Source organism: Columba livia, chromosome 24 (genome assembly GCF_036013475.1).
Source record: "Columba livia isolate bColLiv1 breed racing homer chromosome 24, bColLiv1.pat.W.v2, whole genome shotgun sequence".
Lineage (NCBI taxonomy): Eukaryota > Metazoa > Chordata > Aves > Columbiformes > Columbidae > Columba > Columba livia.
The window spans coordinates 3,216,587-3,241,862 of NC_088625.1; the positions used below are offsets into that span (position 1 = coordinate 3,216,587).

The 25,276-nt window shown below is 44.8% G+C and overlaps 1 protein-coding gene across 8 annotated transcripts in view; it reads right to left on the reverse strand.

The window, feature by feature from the left end:
• Nucleotides 1-720: 720 nt before the first annotated feature.
• APLP2 (amyloid beta precursor like protein 2) overlaps nt 721-25,276 on the reverse strand; it is a 41,870-nt gene continuing 17,314 nt past the window's right edge. Inside the window, exons 2-18 of one of the 8 annotated variants that reach the window (XM_065040428.1) lie at nt 22,173-22,346; nt 21,046-21,175; nt 19,083-19,195; nt 17,387-17,562; nt 17,024-17,247; nt 15,215-15,382; nt 13,076-13,191; nt 12,634-12,708; nt 11,287-11,445; nt 10,758-10,886; nt 8,383-8,482; nt 7,678-7,848; nt 7,039-7,074; nt 4,179-4,258; nt 3,314-3,388; nt 3,050-3,205; nt 721-2,306 (exon numbers count right to left, since the gene is read on the reverse strand). In XM_065040428.1, the coding sequence (XP_064896500.1) occupies nt 2,205-2,306; nt 3,050-3,205; nt 3,314-3,388; nt 4,179-4,258; nt 7,039-7,074; nt 7,678-7,848; nt 8,383-8,482; nt 10,758-10,886; nt 11,287-11,445; nt 12,634-12,708; nt 13,076-13,191; nt 15,215-15,382; nt 17,024-17,247; nt 17,387-17,562; nt 19,083-19,195; nt 21,046-21,175; nt 22,173-22,346 (2,184 nt within the window). In that variant the 3' untranslated portion in view covers nt 721-2,204. Of the gene's footprint in view, nt 2,307-3,049; nt 3,206-3,313; nt 3,389-4,175; nt 4,259-7,038; nt 7,075-7,677; nt 7,849-8,382; nt 8,483-10,757; nt 10,887-11,286; nt 11,446-12,633; nt 12,709-13,075; nt 13,192-15,214; nt 15,383-17,023; nt 17,248-17,386; nt 17,563-19,082; nt 19,196-21,045; nt 21,176-22,172; nt 22,347-25,276 lie in introns of all 8 variants that reach the window. The other 7 variants (XM_065040427.1, XM_065040432.1, XM_065040431.1 and 4 more) reach the window with 7 other exon arrangements.

The window sequence follows — 25,276 nt, forward strand, 5'->3', positions numbered from 1 at the left end:
TGGGAAGGAAGGTTAATTCTTTGTCTTGGCCTCTGAAAACAGCGTTCAAATGGCAACGACTCTTCGGTCATTTCAGTGAGACGTGAGATAGGAGCAATTTGTGTTCGAGGTCACACTTCAGAGAAGGAAAATAGAAGAGGAATGACATACAGGAGCAGATACAGCTGCGAGCTTTGCAGGCTGGTACTCTTAGGTGTTCTGGAAGAGAAGGTTAAATCAAACACTCGAGTTATTTCCCTTCATAAAACAAAAACATTTGAAGTGATATAGTAAACGCTAACCATAGTTATTAGCCAATTACTGCCTGGGCTCTTCACATCTCCAAAATATTTTCAATCTGGCCATCCACTTCAGGAAACATTCAAGCAAACTGTGTCACTGTATGAGGTCCGTGTTTTTCTATGCCCTCTTATCTACGAATTGGAAGGCTGGCTGCCACAGCTCTAACTGACCTGCACTCCGGTGTGAGGACGTAACGTTATACGGGAGTCCCAGGTGTTGGTTTAGTATCGCGGCTCCTTCTCTCCACAAAGCTCAGCAAAATCTGCAAACAGCACAAAAGACTCTGGACATGGTTATACATTCTCAGTACCAGAACCTTCCTTCTCGCTGAAGCAACGGTGGACAAAAAAGCAAAGAAATGTCTCGGCATGTTTGGCAAGGACATGGTGGGAGAAGAGAGAAACTATGCGAGCCCTTGAATAAAGAGAAGAAACGGTCTGGAAGTTAAAGTGTTTATTGATGTGTTTAAACTTTGTACATTCCCCACAGACCACACTAAGGAGTTTGCAGGTAAATCTGTGCATAGTGGGAAGAGACACGGAAGGGGGAAGAAAAAATAAAAGTCACAGGAAAAATAGAAAAAATACACCACAGGTTACCAGAACCTCCAGATTTAAAAAAAGCCGTGAGCATTAACACCAACTATACAAGCATTACAAAGACATGATGGTGAGTGGAACAATACCCCTTTTGTTCTTCTTGGGGCCTATGCATCCAACTTCCCTTAGAGCAGGCAGGATCCCCCTCCCAACTTACCCTCTCTTATCCCCCGTTAAGCAAACTGTTGTTTTAAGCCCTGTTAAAGCAAACTCCGCACCCATCAGCTCCCACGGTACTGATTACTGTGGCGATTTGTCACGTCTGGGCGAAGACCCAAAGCTGTGCCTACGGCCCAACATCACCAAAAGAGACGCAAAGCGTCCAAAACCCGCGTCTCTCAACTACTTACCATGTTGGTGAGGCAGGAGAGCTGGGGAAAATTAGAAAGTAGTGGCGAGAGGGGGCTGTTAATGCCAGGTGAGTACTGAAGGAAAATGGTTCAGAACGGAGGGTTTCAATTCAATACCAGGAACTTCCAAGTCTAGAGCAGAACTGAATGTGGAAGGGGAATGTGCAGACCCCGGTATGCACAAACCATGTTCTAACATTCCACTAGAGTAACTATGAACAGAGATGCTAGAAGCCTTTTCACTCCTTGCCTCCAGGGAGTCTGGATTCCTAGAGCCAAACTGCTGGGCAGCAGGGTGCACACCACTGGTATATGACAATGGGCTTTTTCTCTTTTTCCTTTTTTTTAGGTTTTTTCTCTCGTTATAAGGATTTTTGTTAGTTACCATTCCCAATTGCTTCCTCGCTTATGCTGTCATAGTTCCTACCCCTAAATTAATCTCTTTGCAACTCCCAGTGAAATTCATTTCAAAGGAAAAAAAGAATACTGCTTTATATATAAAAGCCAAAATGACCAAAGACCCACAACTGTCTCCTTTTTACAAGGCGGGCTGGTACAAATGACCCTCAATATACAGGTGCTCTATCAGAAATAAAAATCAACATTTCCCATTTTATATATATAGAGCTTGTATCAGACAACAGTACAACAGAACTGGTATTTTTTCAGATTATTTAAAAAAAAAAAAAAAAAAGAAAACTACATCTCAGTCAAATATCTGCAATAGATCCATTTTTCCCATTTAAGGAGATTTATATATCATATTGTTATATTATCATTTCTTCACCCATTTAAAAGAATGGAAATTGCAACTCTACAGTAGTAATTATAGTCTTAATGATCCAGGAGTTCTGAATGTAGGATGAAGTCCTCTCGAAGCAACCGTTGGTCAGTAGTTGATCCAAAACGCTGGACCACTTTGGCCCTCCGCCCTGCGCCTCTCCCGCTCAGGGCTGCTGTATCTTCATCTCTCTTATATCTGCATTTGCTCCAGGTATTTGTAAGTGGGGTTCTCATAGCCGTGGTTTTGCATCTTGCTCAGATGCCGCTCTTCTGGGGTGAGCATCGGGTCAACCTTTAGAAAGACCAGAGGGTTACTGGTCAAAGGAGGTACTTGTAGGCTTTATTTCGTAGCAACAAGAGCCAACAAGCAAATGCTACATGAACACTGTGGCAAGCAGGAAACAAGTGTAAAAAGCCACAAAAAAATTCTGCTTGCCCTTGCCTCTTTGGGGACGTTCTCCACAAATACTCTAGTAAGTTAGGTAACGGTAGAAACTTGGGACCTGCTTCTCTCATTAAAGAGGTAGTTGTAATTTCCTGCATCAGTTAAGCAAAGGGGAAAAGGGGCTTTCTCCAGATTCCATTAAGGTGTCATTAGAAACGTGTGTTAGTAGCAGAAGGAAGGAGGAGAACTGCTCCTCCGCGTTCAGCCCATGGCGCTGCCTTCATCGTTGTTACATTAGTTGGGAGAACAAATTGCTAGAGACTGACTGACTTACTCCCCTGCTAAAGATATCGCCCGAAAAGCTCATTTACTGCTAAATCCTATCCTGCGCCAGACAGGGAAGCCTAATTCAATTCCTTGTGATAAGCAAATACCACTGTGAAGTGACAGGTCCCAGCACGCTCATGACTGATACCTGCATACTGATAAACCAGTGACAAAGACGTCAGCATCTACAGAGTTAAGCTCCATCTAGCTGGGAGCAGAGCAGCTGATGGCTTGGCAGCTCCTGCCATCTTCACCGCCCCACACACACCATGTGATTCGACGCTGACTATTTTCATCCCCGGTTATGGAGCAGGAGTTCTCACCTCCACAATCCCATGGCTGATGGTCCCGTACTGCCTCTTCCTCAGCATCACCAAGCTGATGACTATAACAGTAGCTATGGCAACCGCTATCACCAAGAGACCGATAAGGGCACTGCTGCTGAAACTGAAGTCATCCCGGAGGGAGTTGTCATTATCCTGGAGGGAAGAAAACAACGGAGCGGGTAGAGAAAGAGCGCACAGAAAACAAAATCCGGCTTTAGGAATCTGCCGATTCTCAGCTAGACTCGGTAGCCACATACGTACCGGCTCGTCCACCAGCCCACCGACACGTTCCGCGTTGAAAATCATTTCCTTCACGTCAAGGGTTTCATCAATTACCTGAAAACAAGTCACAAAAGTGTTTTATGAAAGGAGCCATAAAAAACAGGTGGCAGAAGGAATCCAAAGGCAGACAAGAGACCTTTAATGAGTACTAGCAAAGGCTCAGAACCACCTACCATCTCCCCCCTGCTCTCAACAGCATGAGATGTTCTCCAGCTTTTAAAGCTACCTGAGTTAGCTCTGCAACCATGTGGACATCCAGACTCCCTCAAACCAAAAGCCCAATTGAAAAACCAGGCACTTGCCTTGGACGCAGCATTTCTGTTGCATCAGATCTAACCTGTGGCTTTTACACAGTTTTGGAAAGAAAATCTCAGAAGTCAATGTTTTTTCTGACCTAGTGAATTCTTTACGCTGCAGACAGAGCTAACACCTGCTGGGTCGTTTACCTTCAGAAGGCAGTAAGACCTTTCTTGCCATGAAAAATAGGTGAGAAGACAGATGATCACACCAGCATTCGGTATATTCGGACAGCAAGCTACCCAGCTAAAACAAAGGCGTATCAAAGGGTCCCTCTGCTTGGCAAAACAGTGACTAGATCAACCATTTCTCCAGCCCAGGCTGACAAAGATCTAGAGCTCTCTCTTTCCCTCACCCTCCCACCCTTCTGATGCTCATCAGTATTAAGAGCCCACAACAGTCAGAAAACTGACTCCCCCACACCATATGGATAATGAATACGCTGACATTCTGTAAGCAGGAAGGAGACATGGAAATAAGCCACCGCTATTAATTAGTGTCCAACGGCAGGCTTTGCTTTACAAAATAAAGGTGGAGGGCTCACCACATTTTCATCCACTTTGTTCTTGCTGTTAATCACTTTTTCTTCAGCGCCAATCAGACCGTCCAACTCGGTCATGCCAGAACCTGCACCAAAAGAGCAAGGCAGGGACCGTTAGTCTGCCCTCGGGGACATTTAGGAAGGGTTTACCTACTCTTTGTAGAGCTGCCATGGCTAGCGTGTGTAACCGCATGGACCGCTGATAATTAATCTGTCTTCATGCTGTTGTGTCAGAAGGGGAGCTCATAAGCTATGCTACAGTGACGAGTGATCAGGGGGGTTCTGTTAATGAGGGGAAATGAGGTGGCAATGAGAGAAGCAGACAAGACTCACCAAAAACCAGGCTGAAGTGTAAATCCAGAAATACCATACTGTTAAAGTGCTGCTGTTAGAAAAGGTCCAAGGCAACAAATAACACAAACGGTGAATGCGCAGTTCCCTTCTGCTAATGTCACCCCAGGTCACCACCACCTCGGTGTGACCTCTGTGGCGGCAGGACGCACCCCCGCTCTGCCCAGGGAATGCTTCCGCACCGTCAGCATCACCCATTCTTTAGAAATCGAGCGCATCAGCCCGCACCTCGGGAATGAGAATCCCAAGGTCACCCGGAGCGGCTCGGTAACGAGCTGCTGTCCCGTATCTGGCACAAGCCCAGAAACGATAAATCCCAGGGTAAGGGAGGAGCGAAGAACTACGCTCGCCTTTGTACTGGAACATCACTCACCCACTTCTAGGCTGGAACTAGCATAGGCTCAAGAGAAGAATATAAATTAACAGAAGGCGGCTGCTCTGCATAAACTGTTTTGATCTGAAGCATTTATAAATAGATCAGATCGATAACAGAAGACTCTGATGCAAGACACTCAGACCAAACGCAACGACAGCAAGTCAGGAGAATGCCAGCTCCCCATGATCAGGAGGGACAACATCACATCCTTCACAACACCTACGCCTCCCTAATGCAAGAGCAGGAGGACAGCAAAGGCTCAAAACTACAGCAGAGCCCCTCCAACGAGGGGCACGAGGTGGGGGAAATATTACTACAGCACTTAACACTCTGCAAACACCTCTGCAAGCTGCTGAGCTTGCAGGTTGCCCAGCCCAAGACATGATGGCAACTGCTGCTGGATTTGGCAGCATGTTGTTTGACGACATGTGAGGAAGGGCTACTTGACTCCAAGGCAAGTTTTTATTGCCTGAAAATGCCAAGAAAACTAATGTCTCACTCCAACCCCTCGCAAAAGAAGCACCTCGGGTTTTAGCATGTCCCCTTTTCCTTGTATGATTCTCTGGAGACAGCAATCAAATTCCAAGCACGGCCAAGACTGCCAGGCTGACTTCTCACGGCTGTCGAAGCAGGTCGTGTTATTGAGAAAGTCAATGATGGGGATTTTCTGGAGAGACCAGCCACAAATAGTTTTTAGAGAAGTACTGTGTCAGCTTTTGGCCTATGGCTGCTTCATTCAGTTCTCAGGAGCCAACGGAGCACAGTCTCCAGGGCTGGGAGCTGAGCTGCTGCACTGTGCTCTGCTATTTGTCACAGAGTGCTGTACCGAATACCAGACCCAGTTCTGGGTAGCTCCAAGGCACAGTTTGGATTCTGTACTTCCCAGGGAGAAGATAAAAAACACACGCACAGAAAAAACCCAAAACCAACCAAAATTCAAACCCAAAGCTCCCTGGCAGCCCTTGTGAAATTCAGTGCAAAGGGAAGGGAGAGAAGAGGCAAGTGCAGGATATAGTTTTTGTCCCCAAGTCATCAGAAACTCTTCCATCGACCTAAATGGGGAGAAATAACCTATACTGATCTTTAAGTCAACACAGCAGTCACAAAAAAAAACCCAAAACCCAACAAACTAAAGGCTGTCCCAACTCTTTCCAGGGCAGTGAGCACACTGAGTTAGCTGTACACTGTTCCACAAGAGGGATGAAGGTGACTTATATTTGTAGTGAAACACTGAGAATAGTTTCAAGCTACCTGGCTTTCGCCACATTACAGAATGGTTTGTGCTCATATTAAATGGTTATTAGCAAAATCCTTTGCTCTCCTTTGACATTCTGCACAATATATTTGGAACCAAAAGCAGATTAAAATGCTGGGTTTACTCCCCACACAAAACGCATGTACCATTTCTACTTTGGGAATTAGATCTGTGGGAGCAGATCAGCTGGGCCTGATCTTTACCTGAGACTGTATCTCTAACAGAGGATTTAATTTAATGCCAACATTTCTACGCCGCTCTTAAAGTCAGGAAGCTTCTTTTTAGCCAGACACAGAGTTACCATAGAATTCATAACAACTTAAAGGAGAATCACACAGAGATGCTATGTTTGAAAAGGTGATGCCAAGGAGACCATGAGCACAAAGAGGAATCTCCGAATTCCTCTGTCTAGCTGCACTCTATAGTATCTATAGGAGCCTGTGTCTGCTGCAGCACTCCTGAGTTTAGCGCTGTCGTCGGGCAGTAAGGACACATTCCGCAGGAGCCCCAAGAGCCTCTAGAGTATTTACCATCAGCACCGCCAGGTTTATTTTGAGCAGTGTCGAACGTGAGCACACATGGAGAGATGCAAAGTGCTGCACGGTTGCAGACAGACCGCTAAGCTCACGTTTCTTGAGAGCAAAGAACCATGCACGCCGAGACACCTTGTGAGCCCGTAAGGGAGGAACATACACAATTAGATACTCAGACTAACTCGTTTCTTTAACACTAGGCCTAAACAAGCAAAATTGGAAGTTACTGATCTAAATGACAGCAAGGAAATGAAAACAAAGGTGAGTATGAAACTAAAATGAAGCTATCAAACACACTGAGAAGGTAGGAGAGTGATCGAAAGCACTGTGAGGGAGCAGCTTAGAACCAACCTTTTTTCATTGGATGGTACAAATCCGGCTGAGGATCTAGCAGGAGGGAAAACAAAAACAAAAATAGCAGAGAAAGGAGATTAAGAGAGAAAGGAAAAAAGGCTTGCGCATGATTTCTGACTCAGACCCTGGGAAAAGCTTTTAGTCTACAGCTTTCTTTAAGCTCAGGACTCTGTTCAAGCATTTTAAAAATAAATAGACACACGCCAGCTGTCAACACCCGATGATACAAAAAATACAAATATGTATTGAAAAAAAAAAAAGGAAATAAAAGGCAAAATAATTCCTGTAGCCCTTCAGCAGGTCATGGCACAAAGATTTTAACCTTATATGACAGCATTTTGGTTAAAGACTGAAAATTAATTCAAGAGTCAAGCCACACAGTAAAAAGTCAACATTCCCTGCAAAATGGAAAGAGATAAAGCAATTTTGCAAATCAAAAGAGTAGCTCAGTGTAAATTACTATCAGCACCGCCTCTTTTCCAATGGACTGTCTGAGGGGTTCTGCTGGGGTGGCCGCTTTGCTCCTAAATCACCCAAAGGGACGGAGCTTTTTGTGCCAGCGAGCTGAGCCTACTGCTTAAGAAAAAACACAGATGTTTTGTAAAGCCAGTGAACCCCACTTTCAGTTCCACTTACCTTCGCTTTCAGGCAAGGCCGGGAAGGTTTTCACCTGGAACGGACGGAAAGGTTTGCCATCCAGGGGAATTTCTTCGCTCTCCTCGGAGCTCACTCTGACATCCACTTGGGACTCAGAAATGGAGGACGTGAACTGATCCATGTCTGCACGTTGCTCCTGAAGCAGCTCATCTGAAAGGAAGAAGAGGAAATATTCCACAAACGGCGTGAAGCCTGGCAGGAACAAAAGGGGCAGATGGTTTGAGGAGAGCCGAGGCAGGGCTGCCGGGGAGCACTGCTCGGGGCTGCCAGGTTATCTTATCTTGCACGCCCTGAAGTCTCATCTGGAATTCTCAATATAGGCGTCAGCTAGGAATGCACACAAACAAGGGCCAAGAGGTTTGATGTGGTAAGATGGGATTAAACTCCTATAAAGCAGGAAAGCATCTGCTTATTTTTACGGATCTTTTTCATTGCCCTTTGAGAGAGAGCTTTGCTATTCTGAATTTTGTGTAGTTTTTTAAACAGACGGTGAAAATTCTTAGGAGCAGGCTATTCTGGCTGTGTTGCAAAACCCAGAGAATATCTGCCCCATGGTACCTAAGCTTAAGCCCAAGTGCTTCTTGCTGAGGATATCCCCTCAAAGGAGCCAGCAGCCCTTCTGGAGCCCACTTCACTCAATAGAAAAGCTCATAATCTAACACAATGACACACAGAGCCACTCACCAATCTCATCCTGGATTTCTTCAGCCACATATGGCACCTTGTAGAGCAGAGACAAGCTTTGATTCATCCGCTCCTCAATCACACGGAGATGTGTCATCACCTACAGATGTACAAGAGTGTGTTGGAGTAGGCAAAGACTGTCACTCACTACACTGGTACCGGTATTTCACTTGTTTAGTAAAATATCTATGACTGGTGGATCTGTCACAGACAAGAGAAAGTGACATTGGTCCATTTAGTCCAGTTCTCTGGCTGATGCCCTCTAGCACGTCGTGCTTCACGGGAACTGGCCATGTGTACATGGCGCTCTCAGTATTTTTCGGTATTTTCCAGCTCTCCACTGGAAATACTGAAGCTAGTATTTCTCGTATGCCAGACATGGTCATAATTAATTTCCTGCAGCAGCTACAAACAAGTGCTTAATTAAATGAATTATCATTCCTGACTACTGGAAAAGATACACGCAAAAGGAGCAGACAATATTATTTATCAACTCTGGTTGCAGAACAAAGGTGCCTTTCAGAACAACGGTGGCCTTACATTTGTCTTACACCCACTACACCCACTCACTGGTGTTCTCCCTTCATTGGAGAAATAAATTCAAACTCTACACAACCTCAAATCACTCTTCCCCAGCATATTAAATTCACCGGTGAAGTCAAGCCTGACCTGAAGAGGGTGCTGCATAATCAGGGATCATGCAGACCACGAAAAACATTCATATTGATGGTCAAATATTGGAAAAAGCTAAGGAGTTGAATGGACCTGTTTCACAGTCTGACGTGTACCTGACCTTTAAGAGCAAGGATGAAAGCAATTTAATTTTACATGTGGCAGCCTGTCAATCAAGAGAATCGATCGAGGAGCTTAAAGTGCATCTGAAAAGTAAAGCGAATGGAAATTGAACTGTACCACCCACATCCCTCGCATGTCGATTTGTTGACACTGCAGCCTTCAGAATGAATTAAGGACTGTTTAGGTTTTAGCTTAAGAATACAGTTCACACACTCCCTCTTGGGCTTTGGCAGCATCAGAACAAAGGGGCAGGGTGGGCCGTGCTTGACATGCTAAGCTGTCTCTTGAAAAGGCGTTCGCATATTGCGCATCATGAGCCAAACAGCAGCTATTGGTCTTTCTGAGGATGCGCAGCTCAATGAGAAGGCAAGAATCTGAGAGTCGAGAGCTGAAGGTACATCACAGCACCCAGAAACAACATGAAACCCACAGGACCAGGCACCTCTGAGCGTGCAGTTCGCTTCTAGAAAATCACTGCACCACCACTCTACACCTCACCAGGTGACACTAACAGAGTCGAGTCCCTGTCTGACTCCTAAACCATGATATTTCCATCTCCTGCTCAGACAGCCAAGTAATAAAGCATTTTTTTCTCAGCGCCTATTTCCTTTCCATTTGGCAGCTCCACCGCATTGTCTCCTTGCAGCTCTCCATTCTTTTCTGTTCTCACGTTCCTGCATTACAGAATTCAAAGACAATTCAAAGCAGGAGATCAGCCACGGACTGGGGCTGGTAAAAAGTAGATTACATTCCTAAAGCTCCTCTCTCTGCATGTGAACAGACCTTTCAATGTTAACAGGCCATTCTTAATTTGCATCTTGGGCCTTCCAGTACATCTTTCACCATTTTAAAAGTGGGTTGTAAAAAACAAGCATCAGGACATAATTCAAAAGATTTTGGGAATATGTGCAACTACTTTTACAAGTACATTGGCCAGGTTTGACACTCGCTACCCAGCAGAAGAAAAATTGCTTTCTGGCTGTTCAGGAATAAAATATATTGCAACAACACAAAATGAACTCATCAAAACAGACTTTCTAATAAAGCTAGCAATGACGATCAGCGGTTGGCAAGAGTTATGTATTACACTTTGGAAACAAAGCAATAACTCTGCAGAGGTACAAGAGATTTCCCACAAACCCAAACCACAGGCATCACGAAGAATGAGCCTAACCAAAGAAACATTTAGCCAAAAAGGTCTTGAAAGAAATGAGAAAGCCTATTCAGGGATGAACAAGTCCCCAGCAAATAATTTCCTGAGTGCTTGATAAAAAGAAACACTGAACTGAACTAGTTCTAAACCCCTAGATTGGTCATTATGACCAAGAATAATTCGTGGCTACGAGTGGATGTTCCACGGTACCTCAACCCTCGATTTTTGACAAAGTGCCAACGAAAACTGTACAGGCAGCACATCTGGTGACAGGCAACACGCACACAGGGTGGAAGATCTCTGCACAAGTATGAGAAGTTGCTATAGTACCCAGCAAATTAACGTGAGGACTTGACGCATGGCCTCTAGGGTGTCTGACAGCCAGGCCTGGGTAACAATGCCTCCCTTGAGAGAAACCTTCTCATACCTGAGATTTCATCTGCGCAGCCTTTTCTGGGTCAACTGCCAGGACGTGCTGGTAGTGGCGGATGGTGTGCAGACGGTCCTTGTTCTCAGCACGAACGTAACGCTTCAGAGCTTGCAGGATGCGGTGAGGCTGCAGGATTGGAGGAGGGCAAGAGTTCAGATCCATTGGATTCAAATAAAATTCACAGCTGAAATACAGCACTTTGGATGTGAGCCTGCTTTGTTACTGGACAGATCAATCACCTGCACTAAGCTCTTAGATATTTTCTTTTTAAATTAAATGTTTCACTCAAAACACTATGTCTTCTGAACATTAAACAAAGCGGAGGTTTTTTTAACCAAGGAGAAAAGAGAGTGAGTCAATAGGAGACCCACTGCTAGGTCTTTAGGACAAACTGCCACGGTGGGGAAAGCTTTGCTGGGAACTTATTCTCACCTTCTGCCCCGGCAGGTCACAGACAGTCTTCTCACCAAGCCATTCCCACCTCCTACCCTTCCCCGCTGTAAGAATTCATTGCAAAGACACTCACCCGCGGCGGGTCGGCCTGCAGGGCAGCCAGGTAGTTCTCCAGGGCGATGCGACGGCGATCGTTCAGCATGGCTTCCACGCGAGCCAGGTGAGTTTCCACAAGCTGCTGCTTCTCACTTGCTGCCTCTTTCTCCAGAGATTTAACCATTGCCTGGAAGTGCTGAAACAAAGAAAGGAGTCTGTGAAATGAACTGTATGCAGCAGGGTCACCCATTCTCACTCACGGAACTCCTTAGAACAAACAGTGCCTGTCACACTGCATGTCCTGGGGCTTTACGGCAGGAGAGAAGGGCACTGACAGATGTTGGTGCAGATTTAATCCCTGCAAATAGTGACAATTTGCCTTCCAAACTTCCTTCACAACACATTTGAAAGGCCTGATGAGGGTATGTGGCCTTAAGATCGAGGTCATGTTGGAGCTGGGAGATCCAGACTGTACGGAACAATGACACAGTATTAACTCTTTCCCTCAATGCTGCCGTATGGAAACAGGATAGACCCCCTCAGCCTAGAGCCATCAATCTCAATTTGAAAGAGTTTATAAAGGTGTTTCATAGGGGATTTTTCCTCAGCACGCCTTCAGATAATATCTCTATATGTCCTATTAGAAAGGTCATAACCCACATCTCCAAGTGAACCAGGGAAGTCCATTAAGTGTTGTTATGTTTCAACAGAGATGTTGAAATACTCTCTGGACTTGCATATATTTCCAAACAGTGGCTGACATTAAATCATGTAGAGAGAAAACTGTTCTAGGATAAAATTCAAAGCTGGAGTCAGTGACTTAGTTGTATAATGGTTTGAGGGATCTTTATATAGTTGTCACTGCCAGAAGAGCCTGTTCCTAACAATCCCATACACAGAACTTCCCTGATTAACTCCACAGACTGAACTCTCCTCATAAGGTAGAAGATTGGCATTTTGGCAGCAAACCAGCTTTATCTGCTGCCTAAGTGGTTTTCACTAAGTCTGCCCGAAAAGAAAATGTGTGTCCAGAGAGTCAGGACCAACCTGAGCTGGGCTGTGAGGCCACTGGTTAGCGCAAAACAGGCCAAAGGTCTGAAGTTACAATTTGGCTCTGCTGTTGCTGCGCTCGAGGCACGAGATAGCTTCCTACTACTGAGTTTAGGAAAGGACCTGGCACAGTATTGGATCATCTCCAGCATTAAGAACAAAGCACGCAATTGAATCAAATCTCCTCTAAAAGGCAGCTGTTGACAGAACAGGAAAGCTGTTCTTCCATCTCAGTCATCTTTTGGCTTTGAATATTAGCAGCCCTCATTTAGTTTATTCAGAAGACTAAGGCCGAGCACCAGTAACTTTCCTCTTTAGGTCCTTCAACTCTTACCTGAATGAGAGTCTGTCTTTCTGCCTTGGGGAGATTTACAGCTTGGTGTTCTGCCTCCTCCCACTCCTTTTTCACCTGGACAGAAAAAAGGACAGAACGCATCAACAAGACACCAATTCACGTCTGGTCTTTGCGAGCTAATTTGCCTTCATGTGCAGATCCTTGTAAAGCCCAGCTATGTTTGGAAAGCACTATAGAGCTGCTGTGAGGCTTAAACCTAGCACTTAAACCCTCTAAGCAGCAGCAAGCCAGGTCTCCCCAGTGACTGGTCTCTCCCAACACTCCAAAGAAATGAAAAGCTAACAGCTACAGTGTGGTCACCTTGCAGAGAAACATAGAAGGCTGGAGACTGGCAAATAAGTCAGTTCACCATCAATTTGTCCAGAAAAACACAGTCAGCAACTATGCGGCACAGCACAAAAGACTAAAGCTAGATGCTCACCCGGTCCATGCGGTTGTGGTGTCTGACCTCCAGCTGCTCCTTTGCCTTCTGGAAGCGGGCATGTTCGTTGTCATCAGCGGGGGTTTCAAAGTAGACATCCACATCATCGGTTGGCACTGCAAAGAGAGGGTAAGGATCAGCGGAGGGGCAGAAAACTGTGATCCTGGAATGCAAAGGACAGGCAGGGAGAGGAATCTCCATGCCTGCATAATCAAGAATCTAGCAGATTGAGTTTGCTGAACCACCACCTACCAGAAGTATCTTTAAGCTGCCAATTTACTGCACAACATCACTTAGTTACATCATCCCAAAAACACAGTAATGCACTGCGGCAACCAGCACCTGTTCAGCCTTCTCATAAGTTCTGAGATGAGCATTATTCAGCTCCAGCAACGGAACGACTTGGATTGCAGAATAAAGGACTTGGTTTCTCTTCCCTTTCACATTAGCTTTGGATAGTTTAAATGACATTTTGTGCATTAGCTGTTCGCTGACAAGCTGGCTCCAGACATCATTAATATGATTAGGAAGCTTGACAATAAATCTGCACACAACATTACCCAACATTTTACACTTCAAACCTACCTTCCCTACCAGATGCACCACGCAGGACTAACAGGCAATGATATTAGACAAGACAGCAACAGAAGGAGGCCCAGTGTGACAACCTGACTTCTCCAATAAACAGCACGGTTTGTATCTTTAAGTCATTCGAATTCAACAAGGGCAGAACTAGAATTTTAGAACTGACAATTACAAGCATCTGCAAAATCCAAACCAGGAGCTCTGTACTCCATACACTGCAGTTCGGGAAACGCTGAAGCGAGTGCTTGTGCTACAGTTTTAGAAACTACACATCCCAGAGCCCTTTCTGAAAGGATCTACAGCAAACGTGATGCACTCTGTTGTTGCCCTTCAGCAGAGGGAGGCCAGAAAGGGAAAGACAAGGCAATCTTTCAACCATTTTAGTAATCTGAGTGGAAAAAACTCCAACACATCATTGAAAGACTGAAAAAAGATAAGCTTGCACTTCAGCATGAACAGTTTAACACATACCTGAATCCACCAACCTCTAACTGGGGAAGGAGGGATAGAGGGGAAAGGATCACTACGTGAAATAACAGCAACATAAAACATGGGCGTTATTGTAGCGTGCAAGGGACAACGTCACATCAGCACTGTATTCTGGGACTGCTCGTGGCATTTCTGAACCAGGCTTGGACACAGAGAACTCTCTTTCCAGCCCCAAATCCCTCTGTAACAGGACAAACTTTTGCACAAAAAGCTCCTGACATCCGCATCTTTTACTTCACCACTTCGGTTAGATCAGCCCAATCTAAAGCACTTGCATGAAGCCCATTTTGTAAACAGGATTATGGCTGTATAGTCAGACTGCCAAGCCCCAGATAGCACAAAAAGCCTTTCAAAAGGCTTTAATGGTAGCTGAAGTGGAAGTGCTGGAGTTCAACAATAAGATTAATAAGGAGGTTAAAATGTTTTTGGTAGTTTTATCATCTGACATAAAAGCCAGTTGAAACTGGTGCCAAAAACCTCAAGCTCTCAAAAATGCAAGGATTGAGTCATGATTCATATTTCAAACCGAGCTGAAAGTGGGAATCTGAATTCTATACTACTAGTCTGATATTTTTCCAAAGTACAATAGCAAAAAAATGCCTACTAGCAGGAGAATGGGGAGCAGCAGCCTACTTTTCAGGACCGACTGGTTCAAACACAGGCATGGTAACACAACTGAGAAAACAGCAAGAGCTTCCTTCCATATATTCGGAAAAAAAGCCAGTTTTGCAAACAGCATGATATATGTTTCCCCAAGAGGTGCAAGACAGCCCCTGGTCCCCGCTACAGATCTGGAAGAGGACAACCAAGCCCTTAGCCAGAGCTGTAAGCCAACGGTGAGCACAGACAGCATGTCGAGAGCCAATTTCCCCAGGAAAGTTCACCCTCAAAACCTAGAGAAATGGAGACAAGCTGCAAAAGGACAGACACAACTGCTGCAGACACCAGAACCAAAAGGATGAGCTACACACGGATCCTCTCTTGACCTAGGCAAGGAGAAGGAGACACCAAACGCCAGACAGACAGAGGCCAGCTGCAAAAGGGCCAGGGGGAGGCAGGACTTACTCATCTTTTTACACACAGCCATACAATACTCCTCTGACTCAAAATTGTTCCTGTTGCCTCCGCAGCCTCCATATATAAAGCGAATGCATTTTCTCTTGTTAGGGTCGAAGTACCAACGAGGCATCACAGCCCGGCAGGGCCCTGTCATCGCCTCCTGGGAGCAGACAGCTGTGTGGAGACGGGGTAGAACGTGAGCTGGTGAGGAGCACAGGCCTCCCCGAGCGACTTACACAAAGCAGCAGTGGCTCTAGGTCACACCTTCTTCTGGGGCACTAGCGCTGGCATCAGACCAAAGGGCTTTGTCAGTTTGGGGGGGCGTCTATAGCTGCAAAAGCATCCAGCGCTGCTCAGGGAAGCGCCTGCATGTGGTGCTTTGGAGCAAAGGTGCAGCAGCAGTTTGTCAACATGAAGCTCTCATCTGCTAGAGTGATTTCTCCCTAGCTAGAGGCTGAAACAGCAAGGATCTATTTTGCTGATGCCACAGTGTTATGCCTCAGGTGCCTCAGTGGTAGAGTCTGCACTGTATAAAACCAACATGATGGAAAGAAAACCCATCAGGGCTGCTTGAAGTGTTGAAAGATGCCCTGTTCTGCTGCACTCTGTCTGCAGAGACACTTCACGTCTCAAAGGTGAGCTAAAAGAGCAAGTGAAAAGGCAGCTTAAGCAAAAGGAACGACCATCATGGCTAGGTTTTTAAGTTTTGGAACACCTACACTCTAAATATCAAAATTCTAGGTACCCATGGATGCGGACTGCTTCACGATAAGCGGGTGATATAAGCAGCTAGATTAATTTGAGGCAAGAGAACAGATACAGTGTATAAGTGAGTAACTGTTCATGCTAATTTGGGAAAAAAGATTGCATACCCCCAAAACAGACACCCCAATCATATTGTTCCAATTCTGTTTCAACACCTGCAAATCTGTAAGAGTCCTGCACATATCTGAGCTAAGCCTTGTTTCAGCAAGTGAAATTATCTGCAGCATGCTGGCACTTTACCAAAAAGATGCAAGAACTGCTGGCAATGATTCAGTGATCTGTAGCTAATTGAATTTCATTCCCTCTCCCCTGCTCCTTCCTCTGCAGACAATTCTACACGCAAAATACAGGACATGGTATAGCGCTGAGGCACCACACCATCAGCAGATGCCCTCTGCAGTGGCACCTACCACTTAACAAAAGCGACTGCAAGTCTAATGTATATCACCACTGCAGTAAGTATATATTACTCGCATAATAAAATCAGGCCAATTGTGTTGGCTGATATGCTTTCATGAAAGAGAAGAGTTTATGCAAAGGCTATTAAGGCAGCACCAAGTATCCTTCTCAACCTTAAATGACCAGATGGCACCTTTGTGCCACCTCTGCAGAGTGTGACCCACCACTTTTAGCTCCCTTTTTGTAAATGAGTGTAATACACCAAATCCAAGGTAAATCACGCCAAACTAGGATGTTAAATTCTGAGTGTACCCCAAACGCCTCTTTAAGATTTTTCAGAATTAGCCTATGCAGATATGGTTTTCTGACTCAACGCTGCACCTGCACGGAGGTGCCTGTTTAACGTGCCAAACACTGGGCTTTCTGCCAGCAGAAACGCTGTTTATGGGGAAACATATGGCCCGTGCTCTAGAGAGTTAATTTCGACACTTGAAACATAAGCATCATCAGCTTTCCTCTGTTTGCTAACTTATCTGGCAAATAAAACTTCCAAGTGGTATTTATTAACTTGATCAAAACCCCGTCAGAACTGACAGCAAATAAAGATACTCTCACAGTAGCAAGAGCTTCATAGGCTAAAATGTGTCTTACATTTCATATCGCTGCTGACTTCTTTTTCGGAAGCAGCCTTCTCGTTGGTAGGCTCCGTGGTGGTCTCTTCATTGTAATCATCGACTTTGTAGTTATCGTAATAGTAGTCGCGGTCTTCCACCACATCCTCCTCCTCCTCCTCTTCTCCTTCGTCTTCTTCATCCTCATCTTCCTCCACAGCTGTCCCTGTGAAGTCTTCTACACCCGCCTCGGTAGGGAACTCACTGAAGGGATACAGTTCAGTCAGGGAGCTTCAAAAGCACAGCAATTCTCCTCTCAATCCTCACCACAAGGGAGTTGCTGCATTAAACAGGCAACATCAACTTCAAATACTGCCAACACCCATGCCAGTGAGAACCCTACCTTTTATAAAGGTTGTAATCTTCATCCTCGTCTTCATCATCTTCCTCTTTGGACAGAGCTTCATCCACAACCTTTGTCTGAGGACAGCACACATACTCGGTGCCGTGGAACTGGTCTACTCCGCAGGGCAGCAGCATGCCGTAACTGTGCAGGATCATCCCTTCCGTCAGACAGGCCTGAAGGAGAAGCACGGTAACGTCACATCAGCATCACCTTCTCGCTCTGGATAAAGCTAATGTTTGCCTATCACAGATGGCAAGGATGCTGCCCAATGGTCTAAAATTTGCAGCAAAATGATAACGGCAACATACGCCCTTAGTGCAAACAAAGGAAAACGGATGTGAAACTTGTAGCTCAAGCGAAATACTGAGAAAAGGCCCAGAATCAGAGCCATGTGGTGCCTCCTGGTGTTAACAGAACAAACACTCCCCAGCCCCTGACAACTGCTGATCTGTCAGCCTGGCTAAGTTCAGCAAAATAACTAGACATTTTGTGCCAGCTCGAGGGACAGAGCACTCAAAAGAACCAGAACTACTGTTTGCTCTTCTGGGTTGGCCATTTCGTTAAACTTTATCTATTAAACTTTACATTGGAGTAAATGAATAATTGCTCAAATGGGCTTTGTGTCAAGATTATTTTAACATGCCGTAGATGAAAAATCAATCAGATAATTCAAGAAAAAGCCAAACGCAAACTGCGATTAGACGTTATGTCTATACACTTCTCTCGAGCTAAGGAAATATACGGCTTTGTAGCGCCCAAGAAAAGAATGAAGTAAGAAAGACTTTATTATGTACATTGGAACCCTTTTGTACTTTGCTTTGTTACAGCACGGATGTAAAATGAGCCAAATATTTCTGGAAAAGCTCTCCAACTATGTTGAAAACAAGTGGTTTTTAAATTTGCTAGACATTAGCAAGTTTGTCCTCAATTAAAAGGTGATTGCGCTAGCACAGCTTTATTTAGACAGGCTTTTGCTCCCAGGATGTTAAAAAATGTTTAACCTCATCTTTACTAGCACCATCACAACTAATCATTGCGTTGCTCTTTCTACAAAATGAAAACCCTACATTTAGTTGTGATCTCGTTTTTATTATCCCCAGTTGAAACGTGTGCAGAGAATTTGCAATATTTTTGCGAGTCAGATACGGAAAAAAAACTAAAACAAAAAAACAAGCACCAACACAAACCCCCAAAAAACCCATGGGCTAGATTTATTCTGAGAAGATAATCCATCTCTTATGTAAAACCTCCACTAATCAGTCACAGCGAAACTCAGATTGTCCCCAGGCAAGCACTCCCAACCAAATCCCCAGCAGCAGCAGGTACATTAATGCACAATGTGCAAGAAAAATAGGAAGCATTCTATGATCTCTGTAGCTCTTTACCCTGGAAAGAAGGATGAGCCACTGGTCAAAGCAATATTCTAGAGACCCGATTTCAATTCCTAGCTCCATCCACGAGTATGATCTTAAGCAAGCTACTTATGACAGCTTTTCAGGGGTGAGGAATAACTCAGCTAGCTACACAGATTTTCTGAAGTCACTTGAATAGTTATAATTCTTTTCCATTGCTCTCTGCCTCGGTCCATAGACTACAACACAGGAATAACAGACCCCAGAGAAATGCTGTTCTGCTCCAATACTACAAGCAGACAGATCCAGAATAAACACCCCGGCCACGGCAGCTCAGTTACCTCTTTTGCCACAGTGTGCCAGTGCTGATGGCTCTCACACATGTCCATGCGCTCCTTGTGGAAGAATCGGCACTTCTCGGGCACCAGCAGGACATCGCTCACAAACTCACCCACTGAAAAACAAGGCACGACCGTAGTTCACTTGTCCCATCAAACACGTTCAACTCCCGACAGAAAACACAGCTAACATTTTGTTGCAAGTGCCTTAAAGGTTTGGGTTATTCTTAACAGCGACAAGTCAGACCAGCAGCCATTTCTGCAAATGTACACAAAAACAGAGCCTCAGAGCTCCCAAGGAAAAACACAGGACTAAGGGCTGATCACTGAACCATCATGTGAACCTGAAGGCTCAACTGAAGGCCAGGATTACAGTGCAAGTTAATAAATAGTTGTTTGTGGAACAGGCAGGAGTGACCGAAGAGATTTCACGCCGGTCTCTGAAAAGACTGCATCTGCATACAGACGTCTTCAAACCGCTTCATCACCAATTTCTAAATGAGCTGCACCATACCAAAGCTCGTTCACGCTGTCTGGTGCTGTAACAGGCTGGAAATTCTTATGTGCCACGAGCGTTATCTATGTTTTCAGTATCTGGGTATCCGAGCAAGTCTTGTTTGTTTTTGTTTTGTTTCCAGATGGTTTAATTCAGGATCAACTGCAGCACATTCCCTGACTCAGACAGTCCTAAGAAAAGCAGAGGGCTGAAAAATAAAACAACTATACAGCCCAAAACCAGAGCACAAAGAGCGTCAGCACATACGCTGCATCCTACCAAACGCCGCCACTGCAATTCAACACCTGACATTTTCTCAAAGTTGAGATATTTCTTTTCTTTCTCGCAGATTTAAATACCACATCCAGTAATTTTAAAACCAGGAGCTATCTAGATACTGCGAGAAGACCAGGAAAAGATCTTCAGTCCAGGTGTTTCAAAGGACCATACCCTGCACACACGAGTGGCAGCTCTAGGAGTCATTTGTTAAAACTGGAGGAACATCTTTTAAGTTCTTTCTCCCAGGATGCATCCATATCAAATTTCATTTCTTATGGTGCTTTCTGATCGCCTAGTGGAGGGTATTACATATGGGAGAACAGAACCCACACAGTTCTGCAGATTTGCTCGTGTTTTCTTGTATCAAACCACACGCTAACCTGAGATACGGATACAAATTGTAGAAAACGGTTCCCACTGAACGCTCCCAGCGACCAGACTGTCCGAGATTGCACAAGACTTCTTCTAAAACAAGTCTTTTCCAGCGAATAACTGGGAAGAGATTCAGCCAGCTGAGACTAAGCTTAATACTAAGAACACACGCAGTGCTGCACAGTGTCAGGCACAACCCATGGGTCAAAAGCCGCAGGTAAAACAAGCTAAACATGTTGCCTGATCCAAGTGGGTGGATAGATTCTGGAAAGCACCACGAAATCCATCACAGTTTATCGCATATTCTTTCACAGTTCAAAGTGGGGACATGGGATACAGCTGCAAGAAGCAGAACCTCTTTGAACCAGCAAAATTTAAATATAGTCATTGAAAGAGAACAGAGTTCTCTTGCCAAGACCAAAGCAGGAAGCCTGAACACACTGAGTATTTAAGTCTCCAAGGCAACAAAATATTAAAGCTTCACAAAAATAGGATGAGAGTATTAAGTTCCAGTGTCTTTGTGATACTCTAATACAATAGCCTTCAGGTTTTTATGGCAGTTGCAGAGAGAATGGGGATTTCTTTTTCACGCCAGGCACCATTATTCCACCACAGCTGTTATCAAGCTGTCGATCTGTTCGAAAAAGGCAGAGTTCCATCTTGTGGAAACAAAAATGCTTAAGTGGAAGCTGAACATGGAAATGGCAATCTGATGTGAGAAGAGCCTTATAAACTCAGTTGTTGCCTCTGTAAGAAGCCAGGAGGGAATTTTTTGCTCCTCCCACAAGAATGTACAAATACATCACACCAGGCACTCACCCAGGCACTTGTAGGGCACGACGATATGAGTGTGGTCCTTGCACTGTTTCTTCCCTCTCTTGCACCAGCTGTCGATGCTGACAGGTTGATTGGCTTCCACAACATTTGTAATCTGAAGGTCTGGATACATCTGTTTAACAAGACCGAGAGAGGTTTCTCTCCGGAAAGGACAAAGAACATGCAAAGTGGCTCCTAAGCAGGAGTAGCGAGGCTGACCCTCAACCAAAACCAAGTTTGAATTTGCACATGGACACATATTCTCCTCTGGATCAAGCTTACGACAGCTGAAGACATAAAAAAGCCCCCAGCTGACTGTCACACAGGGCTGAGAAATGGAACGTGTCATCACTTCTTTATGGCAGGAGGCAGCCGGGTCAGGGGCAAGAGCCTTCACCGGCACCAAGCTGAGGTGTTTGGCTTTGCATGGTAGTGCAGGAGGAGTACTTAACCCTCTGGAAGAGGGCGACCACCAACAAATAGGGTTTAGTAACATCTTCAGACTTTCTCGTCACTTGTCAAGGTGATATGTACCTACCTCCTTATGCCTGCTCCATTTATGCTGTATTAATATCATCCCTACGTCCTGCTTGAGTTCTTGAGTCCAGACACTGACTTATATTTAGGCTTCTGCTACACGAACCAAAAGCAGCCCCAGTTATATCAGCCTTGTAAAACAGTTTTAAACATTTTCCAGTCTATACATGGTGTGCTCTATCACCTTCCTGTCAAAAAAAACCCAAACCAAACAAAACCTCACTGATAACAACACTGTCATATTCTAATCGGAATAGGTGTCAGGTTCCATTTTGCTCAGACACAGAGTAACTGCTGCTTAACTGGCTCAGAGGGAGAACATTCGGAGAAACCCCTGCAAAGACAAACATGGATACATCTCCAACTCACAGATCAGGGACCTTCTGTAGCAGCGTGAGCTGATCTAAATGAGAGGTAGCTCCTAAATGCCACTGCAGTGTCCTCCCTGGGCAGGAACACAGCAAAGCAATTCAGGGCACTGAGCTACTCAGACACTAATTTGTCTCCTGCAGGGTTAATTTGCTACGGACCAGCTAAATTGGAATCCAATTCCTTAGCAGAGTGAAGATGCAAGATCGCAGGGAAACACTCACCTCTTGGCAGTACTGCAGAATCTCTTCCTTTCTTCCAAAGCAGCTCTTGGTCCCAGAAGTGTCAGGTTCCCATTTCCCGGTCTGGATATTCACGTGCATATTCAGCTTCCCACAGAACATGGCAATTTGAGGCTCTGCCACTGCAAAGCCTGTCCCAGCATTGGCTGCGAGCGCCTGTGAAGACAAACCAAACCAAACCACGTTGATTATCTGATCAAAAGCAGAACGACTCAAAGGACCAGAAACCTTCTGGCATCTTCTCAGAGAGCTCCCACTGAATCCAGGTGTCAGGGGAGTCTTGCAAATTTATTTTGTAACCATATTCCTTAAAGTTGGTGAGCCCACACCAAGTTTTCACCAAAGCGTTTGTTTTTCCTAACTCTGTTTTTATTATTGCAATAACAACTTACCAAACACAAAACCAAGTAATTGACACTTACACGTTGCACCCACAAAGGCTAAAATAGCTATTTGAAAAACACTAAACTGATATTTGAAGATACATAACTAATACTAATAACTTTGGGTCAAACAGCTCTGTGAGGTTACACACAAAGCGGGTAGCGCTACTATTAATAAACTAACTACTTCCAACTGCACAGAGCCTGCTCAGAGTTTGAAACCACGCACTTCTCCCAAAATCTCCAAATATTTGGGATAGAAATAGCTAAGCTTCTTGCCCAAACGTACAAATAAAGATAACTGCTGCTGAATCAGAATAACAGCTTTTGCAACTGACTCCTCAAAGCCCGTTGTCTCTCACTCTGTACACTCCTATGGGTATTTATTTGTACTGCCTGGTGCCGATGAGTATTCCGTGTGCTTCCCACAGACAAAACGCGACCCACATTGGGGTCAAACTGCAGAGCAATCAATGAAAACAAGGTCAGGTTCCCTTTGGGAAATCTTGCTGGCTGACCAAAAGAAGAAAAAGGGGATTAAATTAAATTGCAGAGTTGGGGTTTTTCTGGAAAGACTGAGTGGATGCCAGGAGAGTAACGTACTCCTCCATTAACTACGAGCTGTTGTAAAAGGAAAAGAAGAAAAGAAAAAAGGTATGAGGCAAAACCCAGATAAACTCCTAAATCGAAAGCTCTTTAAGGTGTTTAGGGGAATGAAATCCATTTCAACTAGTTCAGACAAGGCAGATTAGAACCAGAGGCTCCAGGGCACCGCAGCCCTAAGCTGCTTTGTTCCTGGCAGGCAGCGCTACCCTAGGCCACCAGTTCTGCTTCACATTTAACTTCTCATGCACTCAAAAATGCATATATTACAGGTCACTCCCTATCGCCTGCAGATCCCCATCAAATCCTATCAATACATGTATGCTTCAAGCAAATAAAGAGAAGAATTCAACTGGACAACCCCTGTGTGCAGCTCCCAGTTGCTAGATTTTAGGAAAAAATTAACTCCATTAGAATTAGCTCATTTCTCCTCCGCCCCGTTCACACACAAAATCACCGCCTGGAGATAAGACATTTCAACACTCAGAGAGTCAAAGGTTGTTTAGTGCTGAACACACAGCTTGTGCTTGGGGGATAAGACCAACTTGAGACACAAAAGCATCAATTCATGGTGTAGGTATAGGAGGTATGGTTGTGTACTTAAGGTATAGGAGGACTCCTGATGAACACCCCAAGGCTGGGTAACAGGGTGCAATAACTTCATTATTTCAGAAATCAAACCATTCAATAAACATGTGCTTCCAACAAGTGTTGACTGATACCACTGAGCACAACCTTGGCTTTGCGCTGCCTTCCTCCCTGCCGCGTCGTTTCAGAATATAAATGCAAACGTGGAATGATTCTTCATAACTCTAAACACGCAAACTTTGCACGAGGGTCTTTTATCTCTCTCCAAACAAACAGCACTTTGGTATCAACAATCCCTTTCCAGAGAGCACAAGACTTGACATGTTAAAGGAAACAATCCCCAACGCAATTGTGTTTTATGACAACACTGCAACCACATCCAAGAGTCGAGCTGAACTCTGAAAAGAACAAAAAGCAACGCAAGATCAAGTATGCAGAAAGCGTTAACCCTGGTAGGACAGTGCATCAAAAGATAATAAAACGTACGTGTTATGAACGGTTTGGAGATAATTAGCACCGCCTATGCTCGTAATCTGTCTTCTTCAAAGCAAACTTTAAAAGTATGCAGCAAAATAAGGTAACTGCACAGGCAGGAGAGGTGCAGGCTCCATCCCGAGGCAGAAACACCCATCAGAAACCCATTCGGAACAGCTCTTGCATGAGCAAACCCCCTGTTCAAACACATACCAACCTCCTGAAATCATCGCCACCCCCTATTTACATTCTGCTGCGAGCTCCTGTTTATTTTTGCCGTCTCTCCGGCCTGACACCTCTGCGCTGTGGCCAAGGTATCATTCCTCCTCCCGATGGCTCCAAGAGTTGGCTCCAAGTTATCAGCCCGGTGCTGTTGCCGTAGCTACCAGAACATGCTAAGCCCCAATTCACAGCTGAACAAACGAGACTAATTACTTGCTTGATTTCATCACTTTTAATCAACTGGAAAAGAAATCTTTTCTTGAATTGCACTGTTGAGTAAGTTAATGAACTTTGCTATCACAAGTTGAATCTTTAACCCCGTGGCCTGCAAGATAAAGAGTTGTGAGTAATGGGCTTCCATTTCTCACCACTGACAATCCACTCCACCCACTAAACACATCACTTCTATTTAATTTAGCATTTTTATCGCACTCTACCTGTAGTGAGAGAATGCAGCACAGCAAAATTTCATCTGTAACGCTGGAGATGACACTTCTAAAACTGCTTAAGGAGTGAAGAAAGTCACTGACAAGAGTATTTTGGGACAGTAATGTTCTGTTGTTCCCCACAGTTGCCTTTGCTGTACCCAAAATAAAAGCAGATCACTCAGGCGTACGATGCCTGAGGTCAGCCAGTCTATGCAAGCATCGGTTTGCAAAAGGAAGGTTGGGGAACATGTAAACCAGCACGAAGCTTGGGCTAAAGCCATGTCCTTAGTTAAGCTCTTCAGTACTTCAGAGAATTCACCCATTCCACATTGCAGAGGGATGAACAAACTGACAGCACATTTTTCTTTGGGAATTTCCCAGCCATAAA